Genomic DNA, 17,610 nt, shown 5'->3' with positions numbered 1-17,610 from the left:
TAAACTCCTTCTTGAATGCAATCAGCTATAATCGAAACGGAAACAAAAACTTATAAAGAATTCTTGGTAAAATTATTTATTGCAGGAAATTGAAGGTCATAACAATGGAACGACAATCACTCGGAAGGAGAAAGATGTAAGTGTAACGCACAAAAGAACACACACGCTATCGTATTAATATATAGATAATTGTATAGAAAATATTCCTTCTGCAAGTACTTGATTCTAAAATTAATCAGAACAAATATCAATAAGAGAATTAAGTTAGTAGAAAAAAAATCGTAACTGATAATGATTCATGCGAATCACATGTACTGACAAATGGTTGAATTAGATTATTTTTTATACATACCTATATACACAGTAGGTGCGATGCGGATGTAAGGAGTTCCTGATTTTCCAGAGTATGGAGACTTTGCAGAGTTGCAAGAACCATCAATAGGACGAACAGTCGGTGTGGGAAGACAAGTGATTGTTGGCGAGTAAGGACAGGTATTGGACAACAGAAAATTTTGAGGTGGCCTAAATGAAAATACAAAATTTCACATTGAATCAATTACCAAATAATATAAATTGTATAATAATTAATGTAAAAAGAATTAATGCATCTTCTTCTTCTTCTTCTTCTTCTTCTCTATCTTTCTATCTATTCTATTCTATCTTCTTTCTTCTATTCTATCTATCTCTATATTCTATTCTATCTATCTTTTCTATCTATCTATTCTATATAAATAAAATGACCTCATTTTTTGCCGTGTGAGTTTGGCCTTAATAGGATTAAAAATCAAGAGATTTCATGCAGATATGATATGCACAAACTGCGGCACATTATCTGAGGTGTGCTATAGGCCTATTACATATACACTTGCTTGATAATCGTCCATTCCTATATTTATTTTGGTGAGAGTCCACTGCCAAAAATCGGTTAGATTTAATGGAACTTGAAAAATCTTTTCTCTCTATTAAATTCCTCCTTTCCCCGCTCCCCATTTTCACTGCTGCTTGATCGTTCACGAGGAACTTTTACGGACGCCCACCGTTTACGGGTCTATTAATTGCTTACAAAAACTTAACTGCTTCCTATTGGGGAAAACGCACCACTTATACGTTGTTCGCATTTATACACTAGAAAAGATAAATACATTACTTACACGTTTTACACATTTTTGCACTATTACAAACAAATTACAAACAGATTCTTTCCATTTTATTTATATTTAGTTATTTTTTATAAACCATATATTACATGATTTCCGTTATATTTCGTTTCGTTCCGTTCTATTTTTCTGTTTACATTTTTCCTATCTTTCTGGAAAGTTTGACATTGTTATTTTTATATATTTAGTTCCGTTTCATTTGGTTTCGTTCAGTTCGATTTCGCTTTTTTGTGTTTATGTTCTTACGAACTTTATGGTAAGTTTGACATCGTTATTTTCTTTTTTTTTCTTTTGTTATTATTTCTGCTCCTACAGTTAGATAATACTTTTCCGGTCAAAATGATTATACCATAGTAATTATCGCATTTCCTAATCTAAAATATCAAGTTTACAACCAAAACAAATATATAGATTACTATTACGTGGTTCGCAGTTTTACACTAAGAAATATATATATATATATATATATATATATATATATATATATATATATATATATATATATATATATATATATATATATATACCAACAGATTCTTTCCATTTTTTTTCACCATAGATCAAATCATTTCCGTTTTATTTAGTTTCGTTCCCTCAGACTTTCCTTTTTTTTCTGTTTACATTTTTCCGAGCGTTCTGGAAAGTTTGACATCGTAATATTCTTTTCTTTTTTTTTTGGGGGGGGGAACCCACATTTTCCACGTTTAACATTGTTATTTTTGTTCTTTGTTTTTTTGGGGGATACCAACAGTTTTTTTTACAAGATGGTCACCACTTATCAAGGCCCGGAAGCCACTCAGAGATAAAGGTTATTGCATGTAAAGTACGTTAGTGTTGATATTTAATAAAGTGTCTACTTAAGGGGACGGTTCATCAGGAATTTGTTTACGTTGGACTTGAAGACATCCAGGTTTTAGTCAGATGGGAAGCAGGCTGACGGAACAGAGTTCCACAGGCGTGCAGTTCTAAAAAACAATCTTTGTTCATGGAATCTACCTTTTGATTTAGGCACAGATAAAGAGTGGGGACAATTTTTGGCAGTGGTTTCAGCTAGACGGGTGTTTTTCGTAAAATATTAGCGAGGGGGGACCAGAGATTGGAGCCCAGGCGAGCATCTGCCATGGAAATAACGATAAAACAAAGATAGGCTCGCAACGTCTCTTCTGTGGGAGAGAGGTTGCAGGGAAGAGAAAAAGGCATCTCCCAATAAGCTACGAAGTCTATTTTGTACTCTGTCAAGGCAGGATAGGCTGTTTTTAGCAGCTCCTGTCCAGATATGGCAGCAGTATTCCATCCTTGGACGTACTACTTGGCTTTTATATAGATAGAGAATTGCATCTGTAGTGAGATATCTTCTGGATCGGTAGAAGGATCCCACCATTTTCCCAGCGTCCTTGGCAACAGACCTGATGTACGTGTTCCATTTCAGATCAGGAGTAAAGGTCAAACCCAGAAGCTTGTCAAAACATGGGGCTTTTCCTAAACGAGAGCCATCCATTTGAATTTATGCCAGCTGGGGAGCAGAGCGTTGATGATGTAAAGATAGGAGCTTGGTTTTAGATGCATTAAAGATAACCAGCCACGTCTTCCCCCAATGAACCACGCGCTCGAGATCAGAGGAGAGAGAATCAGAGAGCGTCATTTACAGCCTTTGATGTGTTGCCGTAGATGGTCGTGTCATCAGCATAGATTTCAACGAATGATTTAAGTATGTGTTTGGGGAGATCATTGATGTAGATCAGGAAGAGAGTTGGGCCCAGGATAGACCCCTCAGGGACTCCAGCATTAATACTGCAGGTCTCTGATTTTTGTCCATCGACCACTACACTTAGGAGCCTATTAGAGAGAAATGATTTAATGATTGAGAAAACATTTTCAGTTATACCGTATCTGGAAATCTTGTGAAGTAGGCCGTTATGCCATACCTTGTCGAATGCCTTTGATATGTAAAGAGCAATTGCCCTAGAAAGGTATGTGTTTAGGGAGATCATTGATGTAGATCAGGAAGAGAGTTGGGCTCAGGATGGACCCTTGAGTGACTCCAGCATTAATACTGCAGGCCTCTGATTTTTGTCCATCGACCACTACTCTTCTGAGCCTATCAGAGAAAAATGATTTAATGATTGAGAAAACATTTCCAGTGATACCATAGTTGGAAATCTTGTGAAGTAGGCCTTTATGCCATACCTTGTCGAACGCCTTTGGTAGAAAGAAACGCAAAAAGAGTAAAGAACGACCGATAAAGAAATGGAACCGTCAAGACTCAGAAAGACCACAGTTTTTTTGGGACTACAACTAAAAATGATTGAAGCAAGCAAGAAGCCTCCGACAGTTATTTTGTTTATGAGGTTTCCTTTGCGGCTACGAGCGACGAAGCCGAGAGGCAGAAAAAATTTATCAACGTTTGGTCATACACACATGCACACATGTACTAACTTGGACTATAAGGCATTATGAACACGGCCATGTATAGACATTAGATGTATCAGGATTGATGATTGCAACGTCTTGTCAGACGAGTGCCACTCCCCCAGACACTTAAAGTCCATGAGCCCGAAAATGACTTCCATCGCCACAGGACCATTTTTATAGACAAATGCCTGAGGGAGTATCTATACACAGATGATGTTACAGAGTCTTAGCTTTGTACGACAGCTAAGTCTCTCTCTCGGTTCAAAATGTTGGGATCCAGCAACAAGCAAGAGCAAGATAGCCAGCAACAAGTTAAACTGCAGACCAGCTTAACGCGGGTACTGGTCTCCCGCTTTATGGTTTTTTTAAATCAGAGATTTGCTTCTCATAGAAAGGTTGCCTTCACCACGGCTTACGATTACATCAGGATTACATACATAGATATAGACAAAGAGATACACGCACCCACACATGCCTATCACACAGACACACACACACACACACACTCGTATAAAAGATACACGTAATGAGATATACACGCTACAGACAATATCATTCCCGCTACACAACGGTCTTCCTCCCTTTTAAATATGACCCAAAACAAAATCTTCAACCTAATAGGTTCCCTATTATCAACCAAATTCTAACCTCTGTCACTTCGCATCCATGTTGCATTCCTGTGTCTGTTTTACAAGTATTTTAATCGAATGTGCTCTGATAAACTGGTAGCACTTGTGCCCCCTCAACGTACATATTGCCGACTGACTCAAGAAGCAGTAAAATCGTTTCCCCATACTGTTGAGATCCATAGATACCGAAATCCTTCTGCCTTAATAATTTCTTCTCTCGAATTGTTAGACTTTAGAAATACCTCCCGGTCTTCTGCCTCTCTGACTGTTATTGGCACGCAGAAGTTTAAGTGCAATGTGAACATGCATGTTCTGTGAATATAGTCCTAAATAGCAGGCCTTACGTCTAAGTTGAACTGTACCTTGCTTGGTGCAAATAAGAGTAAAAAAAATGCACGTCATACTCACATCGGAAAAACAGGACCTGTTAAAAAAGAAAAAATATATATAAAAACTGGAAGCATATAGTCATAAAAGTTTCACACAGTTAAAATATGATGATCTATATAATAATACGTTAAGACTCTGTTGGTTTTATTACCGAGGAAAGAAAAACCGTCGGTGTAACAACGATAATGATGAAACTGCTCTTATAGTGCAGTAAAAACGCATTTTATTGACACGAAGTTTTTAAAGCATTTTTAGAAACGAAATCAATTTATAATTACGGTATAATTACATATTAATACCTTTGAATCATTTAATATCAATTGAGCTAAGAGCAGTTGAATTTTACCACACAACCAAAATATATTGTACTAGTTGCATGAAATATTATTATGGCATGTAAATATGAAAATGAAAATAATGTTAAAAATATAATATTGCTTTTATATTTATGGAAATAATTATAGCCAGACGCCATGTTCATTTTTTGTATGCGTTCGATAAAAAAGTAAACTGTTCATCTGAATACTGAACAACCAATTAAATTGTCCAGGAATTAATATTTGAAGGGAAAGGAAGCGAGGATTATTTACATAGGGGAGTCGTAATATGAGAAAGATAATTTAACGGAATACATACATGAAACACGAACAGTCTTTTTTTTTAAATGGTTATGCGATTAAATAAATTTGCCGGTGCACGCTAGGCAAGAACTAGTAGATTAATATGATTGAATGAAATATCCTTCTACCTTCTTAAACTATGAGTTGTTTGGGAAAATAAGTTTGCTCAGAATTAATATATGAAAATGTAAAATTCAACAAAACGATGGTTATTTTAAAAAAACTATCACCAGGTAATGCCAGGAAGCGTGACCATATTGAAATTATATGTAGCATCTTTATATTTCTATGGAGTTGAGAAGTGAAAATCAAGATTATTTATTACTGTAGAAAGATTACCGTATATATATATATATATATATATATATATATATATATATATATATATATATATATATATATATATAATTAGAATTGTTTACTATTATAATTAGTAAATACCTAGAGAGACTAGTGTTTCATCCTTTCGGGAATCATCAGTGCAGTGTACCACGATTACCGCCGATCAAGAAATCGAAATATAATATCATGATCTGCGCATAAGATCTAAATTGACCGAATTTATTTCAACTGTGAAGTGCTGAACGATAAGAAACTAGTTTCTTTATATATATATATATATATATATATATATATATATATATACATATATATACATATATATACATATATATATATATATATATATATTAGTTTTCAGAAATTAAAACGGAACCTAAATGTAAAATTGGCCCTGTCTATTTTATGTATATATATACAATATTATATGTACATATATATATATATTTGTGTTTATTTCAACATATAAATGAAAACTTAATTACACAAATGCGTTCATAGTTAATTCTCGTGATAAATCATTACGCTAAATGCCGTTAATATGATACTTAACTTGGATGTATATAAACACGTGATAAATTATCGCGTCAGAAATTCAAAAAATAATAAAACACAACAACTTACCATTTGTCAATTGTCCGTTGATCCCGAAAGTGAACACAAAAGAAGCGACAACAAAAGTCAAATAGAATGGCAAACTGTAAAGAAATAAACGAGAATAAATCCACCATTAAAACAATGAATGAGGACGGATTTTGTAAAGATGATTAGCTTTCAGCGAACATACAACTTGCTTAACTATTCTTATTTCAAATATTTTAAAAGAGAAAAATGATAGAAATCATAAAAACCAGGTCAAATGTGTAGATTACTTGCCGTTACTATTCAACAAGCTGCCATCATTTATCATAGCAGTCTGCATAGGTTGAACAGTCATCCAAAAGAGTATTATTCATATTTTACATTCACTTGATATCAAAACAACCAATTTACTACACGAAGACCTAAACATAGCGGTACGTGTGGACACAACACACATACACCCACTGTAAATGGAGTGTTCCAGTGTTTGTTTAATTTAATATATATATACACAGGTATATACATGCATACCACACACACACATATATATATATATATAATATATTAATATTAGGGCTATGACAAGAGAATATCCTTTTCCTTATTTTGACTCTCGAGTATATATCAATTAATATCTTATAATTTTTTAGATAGAGTGACGTTGTTCTCGATTGATTTACTATGTCTAGATGTGTCGGATATATAATCGAGAGTCAAAGCAATGATAAGACTATTCTCTTGTCATAGCCTTAATTATTCCATTGGTTTCTTGCCATAAGTATATTTCCGTTCTGTACGTATAATTAATGCACAAAATATATGTGTTCATATATTATTGTTTTATGAATTATTACTTGCTATATATATATATATATATATATATATATATATATATATATATATATATATATATTGTTTATATCTTACACTCAGGAAGTATCAAAATAACCAATTTACTACACGAAGACTCACCCATACCTCTGTGTGTGAACACACACACACACACATACACACACACACACACACGCATATATATATATATATATATATATATATATATATATATATATATACATATATATATATCTTTGCAATTTATAACTTAAGAAATTGCTGTTTCATTTAATAGCGTAACCAGCAAATTCTAGCATTGCTGCAAATATAATTTGCTGATTGCTTTCTGTCCTCTGATGAGAAGAATAGCAAGAATACTTTGACACACTGTAAATTGTTTTTTTTGGATATTCGGTCGAACAATAAATTTGATTGTAAATTTCAACTTACACTTGTAATTTCTTTTTTCTTATATATACAAATATATGTATATATATATATATATATATATATATATATATATATATATATATAAACTGTGTCAATCGCTTTATTGCAGATTAGTAAAATATCAATATCTTACCAAATATACGTCATACAAAAATGAAAATTGTATCACCAAATGACTGTTTCAAGGTTAGTTATTACCCGAAATTTTATTCAAATCCATACGACATTCACGAAGTTATGACATTTTATTCATAATCAAGTAATTTATGCTGGCCATCGCTATATTGCAGGTCTTTTAAAATGCTAAAAAGAGGACGATTTACGGTTATTGAAAAGGAAAGGATTATTGCTTGGCTCACAGAAAGATTGTTCATCAAAGATTTAGCTATGAAGCTTGAAAGGGATCCAAGAACTTTGACTTCATTCGTGGACAACCCAACACCAAATCCAGAAAGGATAAAGGCACCAGGAGAAACCTTTCACATCGTGATATTCGTAAAATTCGTAGGGAAGTCAACCGAAACCCAAACACCACCAGTGCTTCCAGTTTTGTAAGAGCTGGAATCGCTCCAAGATCCGGACAGGCCCAATCTAATGTGTTGAATGAGATGGCAAGGAACATCAAAACTATTCTAAGGCCTCGATTGAGCAAACAACATAAAGAAAAACGAAAGGCTTGAGCACAGAATTACATGAAAATGGATTTCTAACGTGTCCTATTTACAGATGAGACCCGTGCTACTCTTGACGGTCCGGATGAATGGGCCAACGTTTGGAACTGAAGCGGAAGTCCAACCCTTTATAGAGTTCATCGCCAACGTGGAATCATCATGTTTTGGGCGGGAATCATTAGGGATAAGTTGATTGGACCATTCCGAGGTCCAGAGGGTGTAAAACTTACCAGCAATGTGTACACAGCCTTTTTGGATAAACATTTGTCACCATGGTTCGATGACCTACCATTGTCACGTTGCTTTCAGATAATTTTTATGCACCACAATGCACCACCCCATTCTGTTAGGGTGAGTGCAGCCTTCCTTGAATCTATGGGCTTCTTTGGAGAAACTCTCATGACATGACCACCGTGTTCTCCAGACCTTAACCCCATTGAATATCTCTGATCAACATTAAAAAGAGGAGTTTATGAGGGAGGAGAGCAATTTACTTTAAAAGATGCCTTATGGAGAACATAGTTGATATTGCTAGAGCCACAACTCCTTTATGAGATCAAACAATTGACTTCCCCGGAAGAGAAAAGTTGTTTTAAGTTATTTTAAAAATGATCGATATATCGATAAATATTTTATTTATTTGAGGCTACACACCTAGGATGTGCTTTTTCTCATTATTCTTTTATAGTAAATATAATAAAAAGTAAAGTTCGCATGATAAGGCATTGTGTTTTTGCCCTAAAACAACATTTTAAGAGAACTGCAATAAAGCGATTGACAAGCGATAAAGGATAATGTATCATAACTTCGTGAATATCGCATGAATTTGAAGACAATTTTGGAAAATAACTAACCTTAAACAGTCGTTTGATGATATAATTTTCATTTTGTTGTGACGTATATTTAGTGTGACGTATATTTAGTGAAATATTGATATTATACCAATCTGCAATAAAGCGATTGACGCATATATATATATATATATATATATATATATATATATATATATATATATATATATATATATATACTAGCAAAAGTACCCGTCGTTGACTGGGTTCAAAAACAGCCTACAGAAAATGGACTCTGATTTATGAAAGTATGATAGGTTATGAAAAGGACGGGTTGTAAAGAGATAGCTTCGAATTTGAGGGTATCAAAACCAAAGCAAAATATGATGAAAGTAAAAATAAAATAGATAAACCCTATAATTTATTATACCATACCTGTTCACACTGAAACACTTATCACAATATTCTGTGGATCTATATTAAAAAACCTTGTAAACTTTGTGACATATTTCCATTCTATGGAGGTCAGGCGCGAACGAACACCCCATAATTTTATTATACCATATTTCTTCAAACTGAAACATAGTTATCAAAGTATACTTACGCAGATAGATATGAAAAGTCTTTATTAAAATTTGTGCCTATTTCCATTTCATGGAGGCCAGGCCTGAACGCAGACCCCAACATTTTATTATACCATCCCTATTTAAGTTAAAACATACTTATCAAAGTATTATTATGTACATCTATATCAAAAACACTTGTAAACGTTTTTTTTTAATTTTTAATTTTTTTATTTCCATACTTTGTGGGCCAGGCGCGAACGCAGACCCCACAATTTTAATGAACAACCGTTCTGCCAGATCAAACATACCCATTTCTGTGTCTCGATATATCTTCTATCATTATATGTAATCAGTTTTTTAAAATAGTCAACCATATAGGAGCCTATTCGTGACCACACACACACACACACACACACAGCTTTATATTATAATATCTATATCTATCTATCTATCTATCTATCTATATATATATGTGTGTGTGTGTGTGTGTGTGTGTGTGTATGAAAATGTCTAAAAAAGAATACGAAAATTATAAAAGCTTATAACTTTTCTTTATTTGTTTTCTATTAGTGACGTGCAGGAATACAAAATAATATTTTGAAAAAAACTGAAAAAACTTTTTACAAGTACATAATTTTGCGACTGATCCTCCAGTCCTCATCAGTATATATATATATATATATATATATATATATATATATATATATATATATATATACACACACACACACACACACACACACATATATATATATATATATATATATATATATATATATATATATATATATATATATATACTGCATAAACGCGTTGACACACCGGTTCTCGTCAGATCATCGAAATTAAGCAACGTTAAGGATAGTTAGTACTAGATAGGTTACAATTTGGGAATTCTAGGCGCTGTATGTTCTCTCCGCTTATCTCTGCATTTGTTTCCAGTCGTCTTATATATACACTTCACTTGCGACTGGTATTTAACAATGTCGCTGCAAGAGAGGTGTGGTTGGAGATTGCGGTCCTCCTTCCACAAAAATTTCACGCGCAAGCACCCCTTCGTGGGCATCCATAGTTTGTCAAAGACGGAAGAAGTTTACTGTTATACTATATTTTCGTACTATATGCACATATATAATATGTATGTTCATATGTTATTTCGTTTTATGTATTAGAAATTATTAAGGAATTATATATATGAATTCGTCGAACGAATATTTACAAAGCTACACAAATTATTTCTACTGTCACTAACAAAATTCATTTAAAACGACTATACTAGATGGAAAAGTTTTGAATTTCCCGACATTTTTGTCTCAGCGAAAAGATAATTGTTTTTCACTGGTTATGAATCCTGATCGTTGGCTTAATAATTGTTTTTCACTGGTTATGAATCCTGATCGTTGGCTTATTTGGGGAAATTCGGACTAGGAACGTCACATAATAATGGAAGGCTGTGAGTTATTTCTCTGTTACTAATGAAGTTAATAGTATGCCTAGTGTCTAATGTAAGTTATACCACTGCCTTGTGTGTGTCTTTTAATTATGGCACACTCTAACATCGATCCATGAACGTCTCGGAACTAGAACAATACGATTTCGAACAAAAATATCAAGAAGTAAATGTCTCAGATTTCTAAAAAAAAAAAAAAAAAATGATTTCCGAATTATGCCGATGGTAACCGAAGCTATCTTACTGATGAAACTTTAGCAGTTCTGCGAAAAGCTTTCGCTCCCGTGTTTTCAATCAATATCTGGTGCTGTAAATCAGTTTACAGTTCTATTTTTAAATCTGACTATTGTCTTTGGGAAGTATACTTTTAACTACCCGTTAAATTTTAATAAATATTTTAAAATGTGTAGAAAAGTGATCAAAGTATACACTTAATATATAAAAAATTAACGCAGAATATATTTTATTACGAAATAAGATTTTATTTTATACATTATTAGTATCGAAAATGATAATATAACTAGTGTTTAAAAATGTTGAATACTAATCCATTAAATATCTACTAATATTCTATATCTGTAAATAACGAATTATCTTTTTTTACATTATTTTTAATGGGAAAATATGATTCGATTTTCAAATCACAAAAGGTTTTAGAACAACTTTTCAGAACGAATTATATTCGAAAACTGATGGCACCCTGTATATATTTTGACAAATATTAGTATCCATTAAACATAGAAACCGGTATTTTAGCGTTTGGTAAATAACTGCATTCGAATATGTTAGGAATTTATTTTCAACTATCTATATCATAAATCTCACGTGTCTGTTTAAACGTATGTATGTATGTAAGTATGTATGTCTACCAAAACCTTCGACAAAGGTGACGCACTTTCACCAGATCGGTATCGTTTTGAAGCTCGACCCTTCGGACGACAAATTTAAAAAAAATTAGCTAAAAACTTAAATTCCTTCACCCTCAACTGGCCACTTTTCTACAAGGAGGAGTTGTCTTTTTCGCCAATATTTTCAAAAGTCATCCCGTCTTTTCGATTGACTAGCCTTAATTTAAAACTTTCTGTTTGGCGATCGACGCAACGGCAAAGACGTCGCGTTTCTTTTTCACTTTTTTTTTCTCTTTCGTGTTACGGGTTCGAGCCTGCGTTCCCATTACCACATTTTTTTTGCTTAACACATACCTCCAAACACACTGGCAACGACAAGCATCCAGGCTAGTCTTCTAATATTTTTAAATACAAGGTGCCTTCAATAAGTTTACAAACTTTTTTTGTACAGACATTTAAAATTGTCGTAGACCCTTAAAAATTCAGTATATTATTGCTATACATCTTATGAGATGACTGACCAGTTTTTATGATTTCAGGTTCAATTAAACAGCTACAGCAGGAATTAGAATACCCCCTACTGAAGCCTGATTGTCACAGTTGATGAATTTAAAAAATGCAATCTGAACGTGAGGACACTTAGAAGAATGATATGCAATAAAAATCCGGTTTAAACTTAGAATGCATGCTACATAAACGTATGGAATACTTCAGACTGCTTTTGAACCATCTTGCATGAATCGGGCATCAGCTTTTGAGTGGCATAAGAGATTCAAGGAGGAGCGGAATTATGTGAGAGATGATGAAATGTGTCGGAGGATTAAAGAAGTCAGAACACCAGAGTTGATAGGCGAAATAAAGAATTACATGGATAAGGACCGTCATGTGTCTATAAAAATAGTTTGATGCCAGTTTGGGAACTGTGCACACAATTATTTGCGAGGAACTGAACATGCGGAAGATTTGCGCGAAGTTTATTCCAAGGGTGCTCAGAGAAGACCACAGACCAAGATGGGCATCAAGACCGTTCCTCACCTTTCCTATAGTCCAGACATTGCTCCGTATAACTTTTGGTTATTCTCTAAGCTCAAGAAAAACCTTAGAGGTTGCTGTTATGAGACAATTAAGGAAATGAAAGAGGCCGTGACGAGGGTCATTTAAACGCTCACGCAAGAGGACTTCTATGAGGCCTTCCATAAGTTGTTGGAATGATACAACAAGTGCATTGCAGCCGAAGGAGATTACTTCGAAGAGGACTAGAGTTTCATTTGTGTATCATCAATAAAATTACCCATACGAAAAAAGTCTGGAAACTTATTTAAGGCACCTCGTATATTACAAAATGTGTAGGTAAATGGTCAAACGATACACTAAGTACATGAAAATTACACACAGAATATATATTTACTAGCAGGACACGTTAACCGGCGTTGCTCGATGGAAGCATGTCTCCACCTCGTAAACAGTTTAAGTCTGACTGTTGTTGGTACTGCACAACCCCCAACCTGCTTATGTTAAGAACGGTCTTTGGAATACAAACCCCAACATCCTCATAATAAGAATGGCTTTCAGAATGGAGACTCCACCCCCATGTTAAGATGGGCTTTCGGAATAGACACCCTATTTTATGAAGGGGTTAAAATACCTGCTCCAAATTTAACCATGATAATCGCTGTCATGATCTCCACGCGCAAATACTATGAACCAACCTGGAAATTGTTGGTGTGCAGTGTTGTTCGGAAAAGTTAAAATGTTGGGTATTTATGTATTTTTATTACCGTACTGAAATAATAATGTTATTTTGAAAGCCATTCTGAACATGTTACTGGAGGGTGCTTTGTAAGAAATCTGTGCTTCTATCTTAAAATTTGATAATCACATGTAAATGTTCAATAATAACTTGATTAAATTTTACCTCTGTATAGTTCGTAAATCATTTATTGTTTATGTATAAATGTAGAAAAAAATTATGTTTACATCAAGCGAGATATCCGTGTTGACCTTAAAGATCCCCTTTTAGTTAGAGAGTGTGCGTCAGTATAAAAAAAAAACAGTAAAAAAGAAAGTAAAGGGAATGTCCCGTCAAAAGCAAAATAAAATAAAATTCCAAAAAGCCAAAAATAATAGGTCGTCGGTGACAACCTTGCTCGAAAACTTCTATTAGTCTTTTTAAAACGCAAATAGGTCACAACTACATTGGTAAACCAAAATGATTTTTCAAAAATAATTTCCCAATTATGGTTTCTATAAAATAATTTTGTGCTTATGCATATAGATTACCTCCACGGCATGTTTTTTTTTACAAAAATAGTCATAAAAATATATTGCTTAATATTCGAAAAACTACTTATTTGCGGAAAATTAAAATGCGGCATTCTTTTTTAAAACACAAATAGGTCACAAATAATGTAGGTAAACGAAAATGTTTTTTTTTTTAAATAATTTCGCAACTGTATTTTCTATAGAAAAAAAATTGGCGCTTATGCTCGTAGCTTACCCCTACGGTCTATTTTTAAATAGTCATTACAAAATTATATTGCTTAATGATCGGAAAAACTGCTTATTTGCGGACAATCAAAATGCGGTATTTGTTGTTAGCATACTATTTCCCGTTTAAAATTATAGAAACTTCGGTACTTATGCATTTTTTCTATTTCGAAAGCCATTCTTAACATGGGAAGGATATAGGGTGTTTTGTGAATAATTTGTGCTTCCATCTAATAAAATAAAATACAAAAAGTTATCGTGAAACGTGAATCTAACTTAAAGAATTGATGTAAAATAGCGCGGTAGTACAAATGAACAAGCACCAAAGTTCTATTTATAATGTTTAAAATAAAAAATGAAAAATAAAAAAACTTCTGCCCATATTGTTTATAAATAAAGAAAAGGGTTATAATATTTTAAAATATAAAAACTTCTATGTTAATTGTTTAAAAGTAAAGAAAATATTCCGTTTAAAATAAATATAAAGTGTGTAATTTTTTTCAAAAAATTGTTTTCTCTCTCTCTCTCTCTCTCTCTCTCTGCCTTACTCTGACTCCATCTATCTCAGTATATGTCTATCTACCTATCTTCCTCTCTCCCTATATGTCTTTCTTTGTCTTTTCATCTATCTGTCTCGTGTGAATTTGTTTACAAAATATGTCACTCACTCGTTCGCTCGCTTTTATGGTAAACCCCGAATATTATGCTTATGTTTTTTTTTGGGGGGGGGGAGGTCAGAAAAAATAATTGTAATTAACAACAGTAGAAGAATTGAAGCAATATAGTTGGAAAAAGGAAAATAAAAGAAAAAAAGGAACAATTGGTTTGTTTAAGGTTTAAACTATTATAGCGCGTATACAGGAGCGGCCATGTTTTTAAACATCTAGCGTGTTCGTTTATTCAATATGGTGTTTATTCCCGAATAGACGAGTTGATAGCTAGCAAGCAATGAGAAGTGCCAGAACTAAGTAAGGGAGAAATTATTATTTTGTGTAACGGGAAATGAAAAGTCAATGGTTTGTACAGGAGTTTATGATCCAGTTTAGAAGGGTGTCTGAAAAGCATAGTTATAATGTGTATATGTCTTTCGGATGTAGATTGGAAGCGGTAAGTGGACTGAAGATATAGAGGAAAAGATCTAAAGATATAGGCGATCGTGATGATGCCTCTCCTAGGATTTTATTATAAGGAATTATGAGGAATAAATGTGTCGAAAACGGCATTTCAAAGTTATATAAGGTGATGGATAATAGTTTAGACATAATGAATTTGTATGTGGCATCTGTTTTTTTGAAAATTTACGGTAATTTGGTTCTGAGGAGAATTTCTGCAATCAAAATATGTATAAAATTACGAAATAAAGTTTTATATTATGCATTATGGTTAGTATTGAAAATAATAATATAACTGATACTTAATAGTTTTGTAAATATCAGTTAGCTTAAAGAATTTTTCTCTATATCAGAAATAACGAATTAATCCCGTTTACATTATTTTTTAATGAGAAGATATAATTCGGTTTTCGAATAATTCGGTTATTGTCAGTTCGAAAACAACTAGTGCACTGAATATATTTCAGGCCATCTTCAACGATATTATTATCCATCGAATAAAGAAACCGTCATTAGAAAATATATACAACTGCAACCGAAAAAAAAAACAATATTACAAAATGTGTAATAAAATAGTTAAAAATAAAAAAGGTCCAGGAAATTTTTTGTTTATAGTTTGTATTGAAAACGTTAATATAAGTGTTACTTATTATTTTTGTTTATTAACTTATTACATGCTTAATATATCGTCTACACATGAGGAATAACGAATGAAACTCTTTTGTATTATTTGAATGGGCAAATATAATACATTTTCCAAACAATTCGGTTTCAGAACAGGTTTTCAGAACGAATGATGTTAAAAAAGCAATGTCCTACCTTATCTATATAAATAAAACAGTATATGTATGTGTACCTGTGTCTATCTGTGCGAAAATGTTTAACGGATGAACTCTTAAACTACTGGTCACATGACACTGAAATTACAGAAAATACTAATCATACAGCAAGAAGAATTTATAACGAGTAAAATCTTTGTTTGGATGGATGAATAATGCGTACAGAAATATGTCGGCATGTTGAAATAGAAAATGTTAATTTCAACTTGCCGACATATTTGTATTGCTTTTGCGCATTCGGAAATGCATTCATAGCTTCAAGTCGTTTAATTTTAAATCTCTCTTATCTATCCGTATATAGGTCAAACGGTAGGGAACGCGACTGGAGCGCTAAATGTGTTGGTTTCAAGTCTATATGGTGGCAGCAAAGTCATTTTTAAACCTTTGAAATCAGTACAATATATTATGCACACTATAATATTCAATAGAGAATTGGTTCTGTGAAAATAAATACGAAATTTGCATGAATTAAAATATATTTAAGCGTATTTTACAATCAAGCAAAGACAGATGCCCTCCCCGCTAGTATATATATATGAAAAAAAGGATCAACAGAAGATTGAAACGTAAATCTCACCTCATTGTTTTAACTTGGTCAAAAGATCTGGTTCTTAGCTGAAAGATTTTAGGAAGCAGACAAAAGAGATGCTGTCTGACAAACAGATGCACACCGACGGAAGTACGATGCGCTTTTAAAATACGAACAAATCTGTTAACCTTTTATAGAGCTGAAAACAAAGGGGAGGATTTTTCTATTGTTTGCTTTTACGTTGTTTTTGGCTTTTGTGTAGATTGTACGCGTGAGGCAGGAAAAACTCGTTTCACTAACGACGTAATTTCTTTTCTAGTGAGGTTTTTAAGTACTCCAAGCCGATGAGACATATCAACATTAGTTTAATACTAACTGAAGTACCCAACCATTGCAAGTAATAGATTATTTAAAATTAAACAATCATGTCGAGAATTCCCCCGGATTCTCCTAGATCATTTGAATATTTCGATGTCTGCTGATATCTGTGCATCACTATTGTAGGTGCATTATAGTGCTCGTCAGTGGTTTTTATTTTACTAATGAGTCACTGTTTATCGAAGCCCAAATAACACTCGAGGATAAGGATTAAGGAATTTGTCAGTTGTCTATAAACAACATCATCAGAGGTTTCGAAACGATGGGGAAAAGATATTTTAATGGAAATCGCTGCAGGCAATACATGAAGCTATTTGATGTAAGGAGCTAAGAATAAGGCTTCAATCTCAAAAACTGGCCAATGATAAGTGTTAGATGGATATATTTTGATCCCCAAAACAGCAATTCCTCCCACTTTGGCAGAAATATCAATCATGAAATATGAGGACTAAAGGAAAAAAATGGGAAAGCTAGAATTACAATGTTGCCGAATGTAAACGCAAGTCCACATTCTATTCTCCTTTAC

General features: G+C 33.1%; 1 protein-coding gene across 1 annotated transcript in view; it reads right to left on the bottom strand.

The window, feature by feature from the left end:
- LOC145277954 (immunomodulatory peroxidase-like) overlaps positions 1-16,883 on the bottom strand; it is a 61,361-nt gene extending 44,478 nt beyond the window's left edge. The window contains exons 1-4 of the mRNA XM_080130063.1: positions 16,755-16,883; positions 6,172-6,245; positions 4,607-4,622; positions 353-522 (exon numbers count right to left, since the gene is read on the bottom strand). Coding sequence (XP_079986189.1) covers positions 353-522; positions 4,607-4,622; positions 6,172-6,245; positions 16,755-16,759 — 265 coding nt within the window. The 5' untranslated portion in view covers positions 16,760-16,883. The remainder of the gene's footprint in view (positions 1-352; positions 523-4,606; positions 4,623-6,171; positions 6,246-16,754) is intronic.
- Positions 16,884-17,610: the final 727 nt, after the last annotated feature.

The sequence above is a fragment of the Euprymna scolopes genome, chromosome 6, assembly GCF_053919585.1.
Source record: "Euprymna scolopes isolate OS-2025 chromosome 6, ASM5391958v1, whole genome shotgun sequence".
Lineage (NCBI taxonomy): Eukaryota > Metazoa > Mollusca > Cephalopoda > Sepiida > Sepiolidae > Euprymna > Euprymna scolopes.
This window is presented reverse-complemented; position numbering and strand designations above follow the sequence as displayed.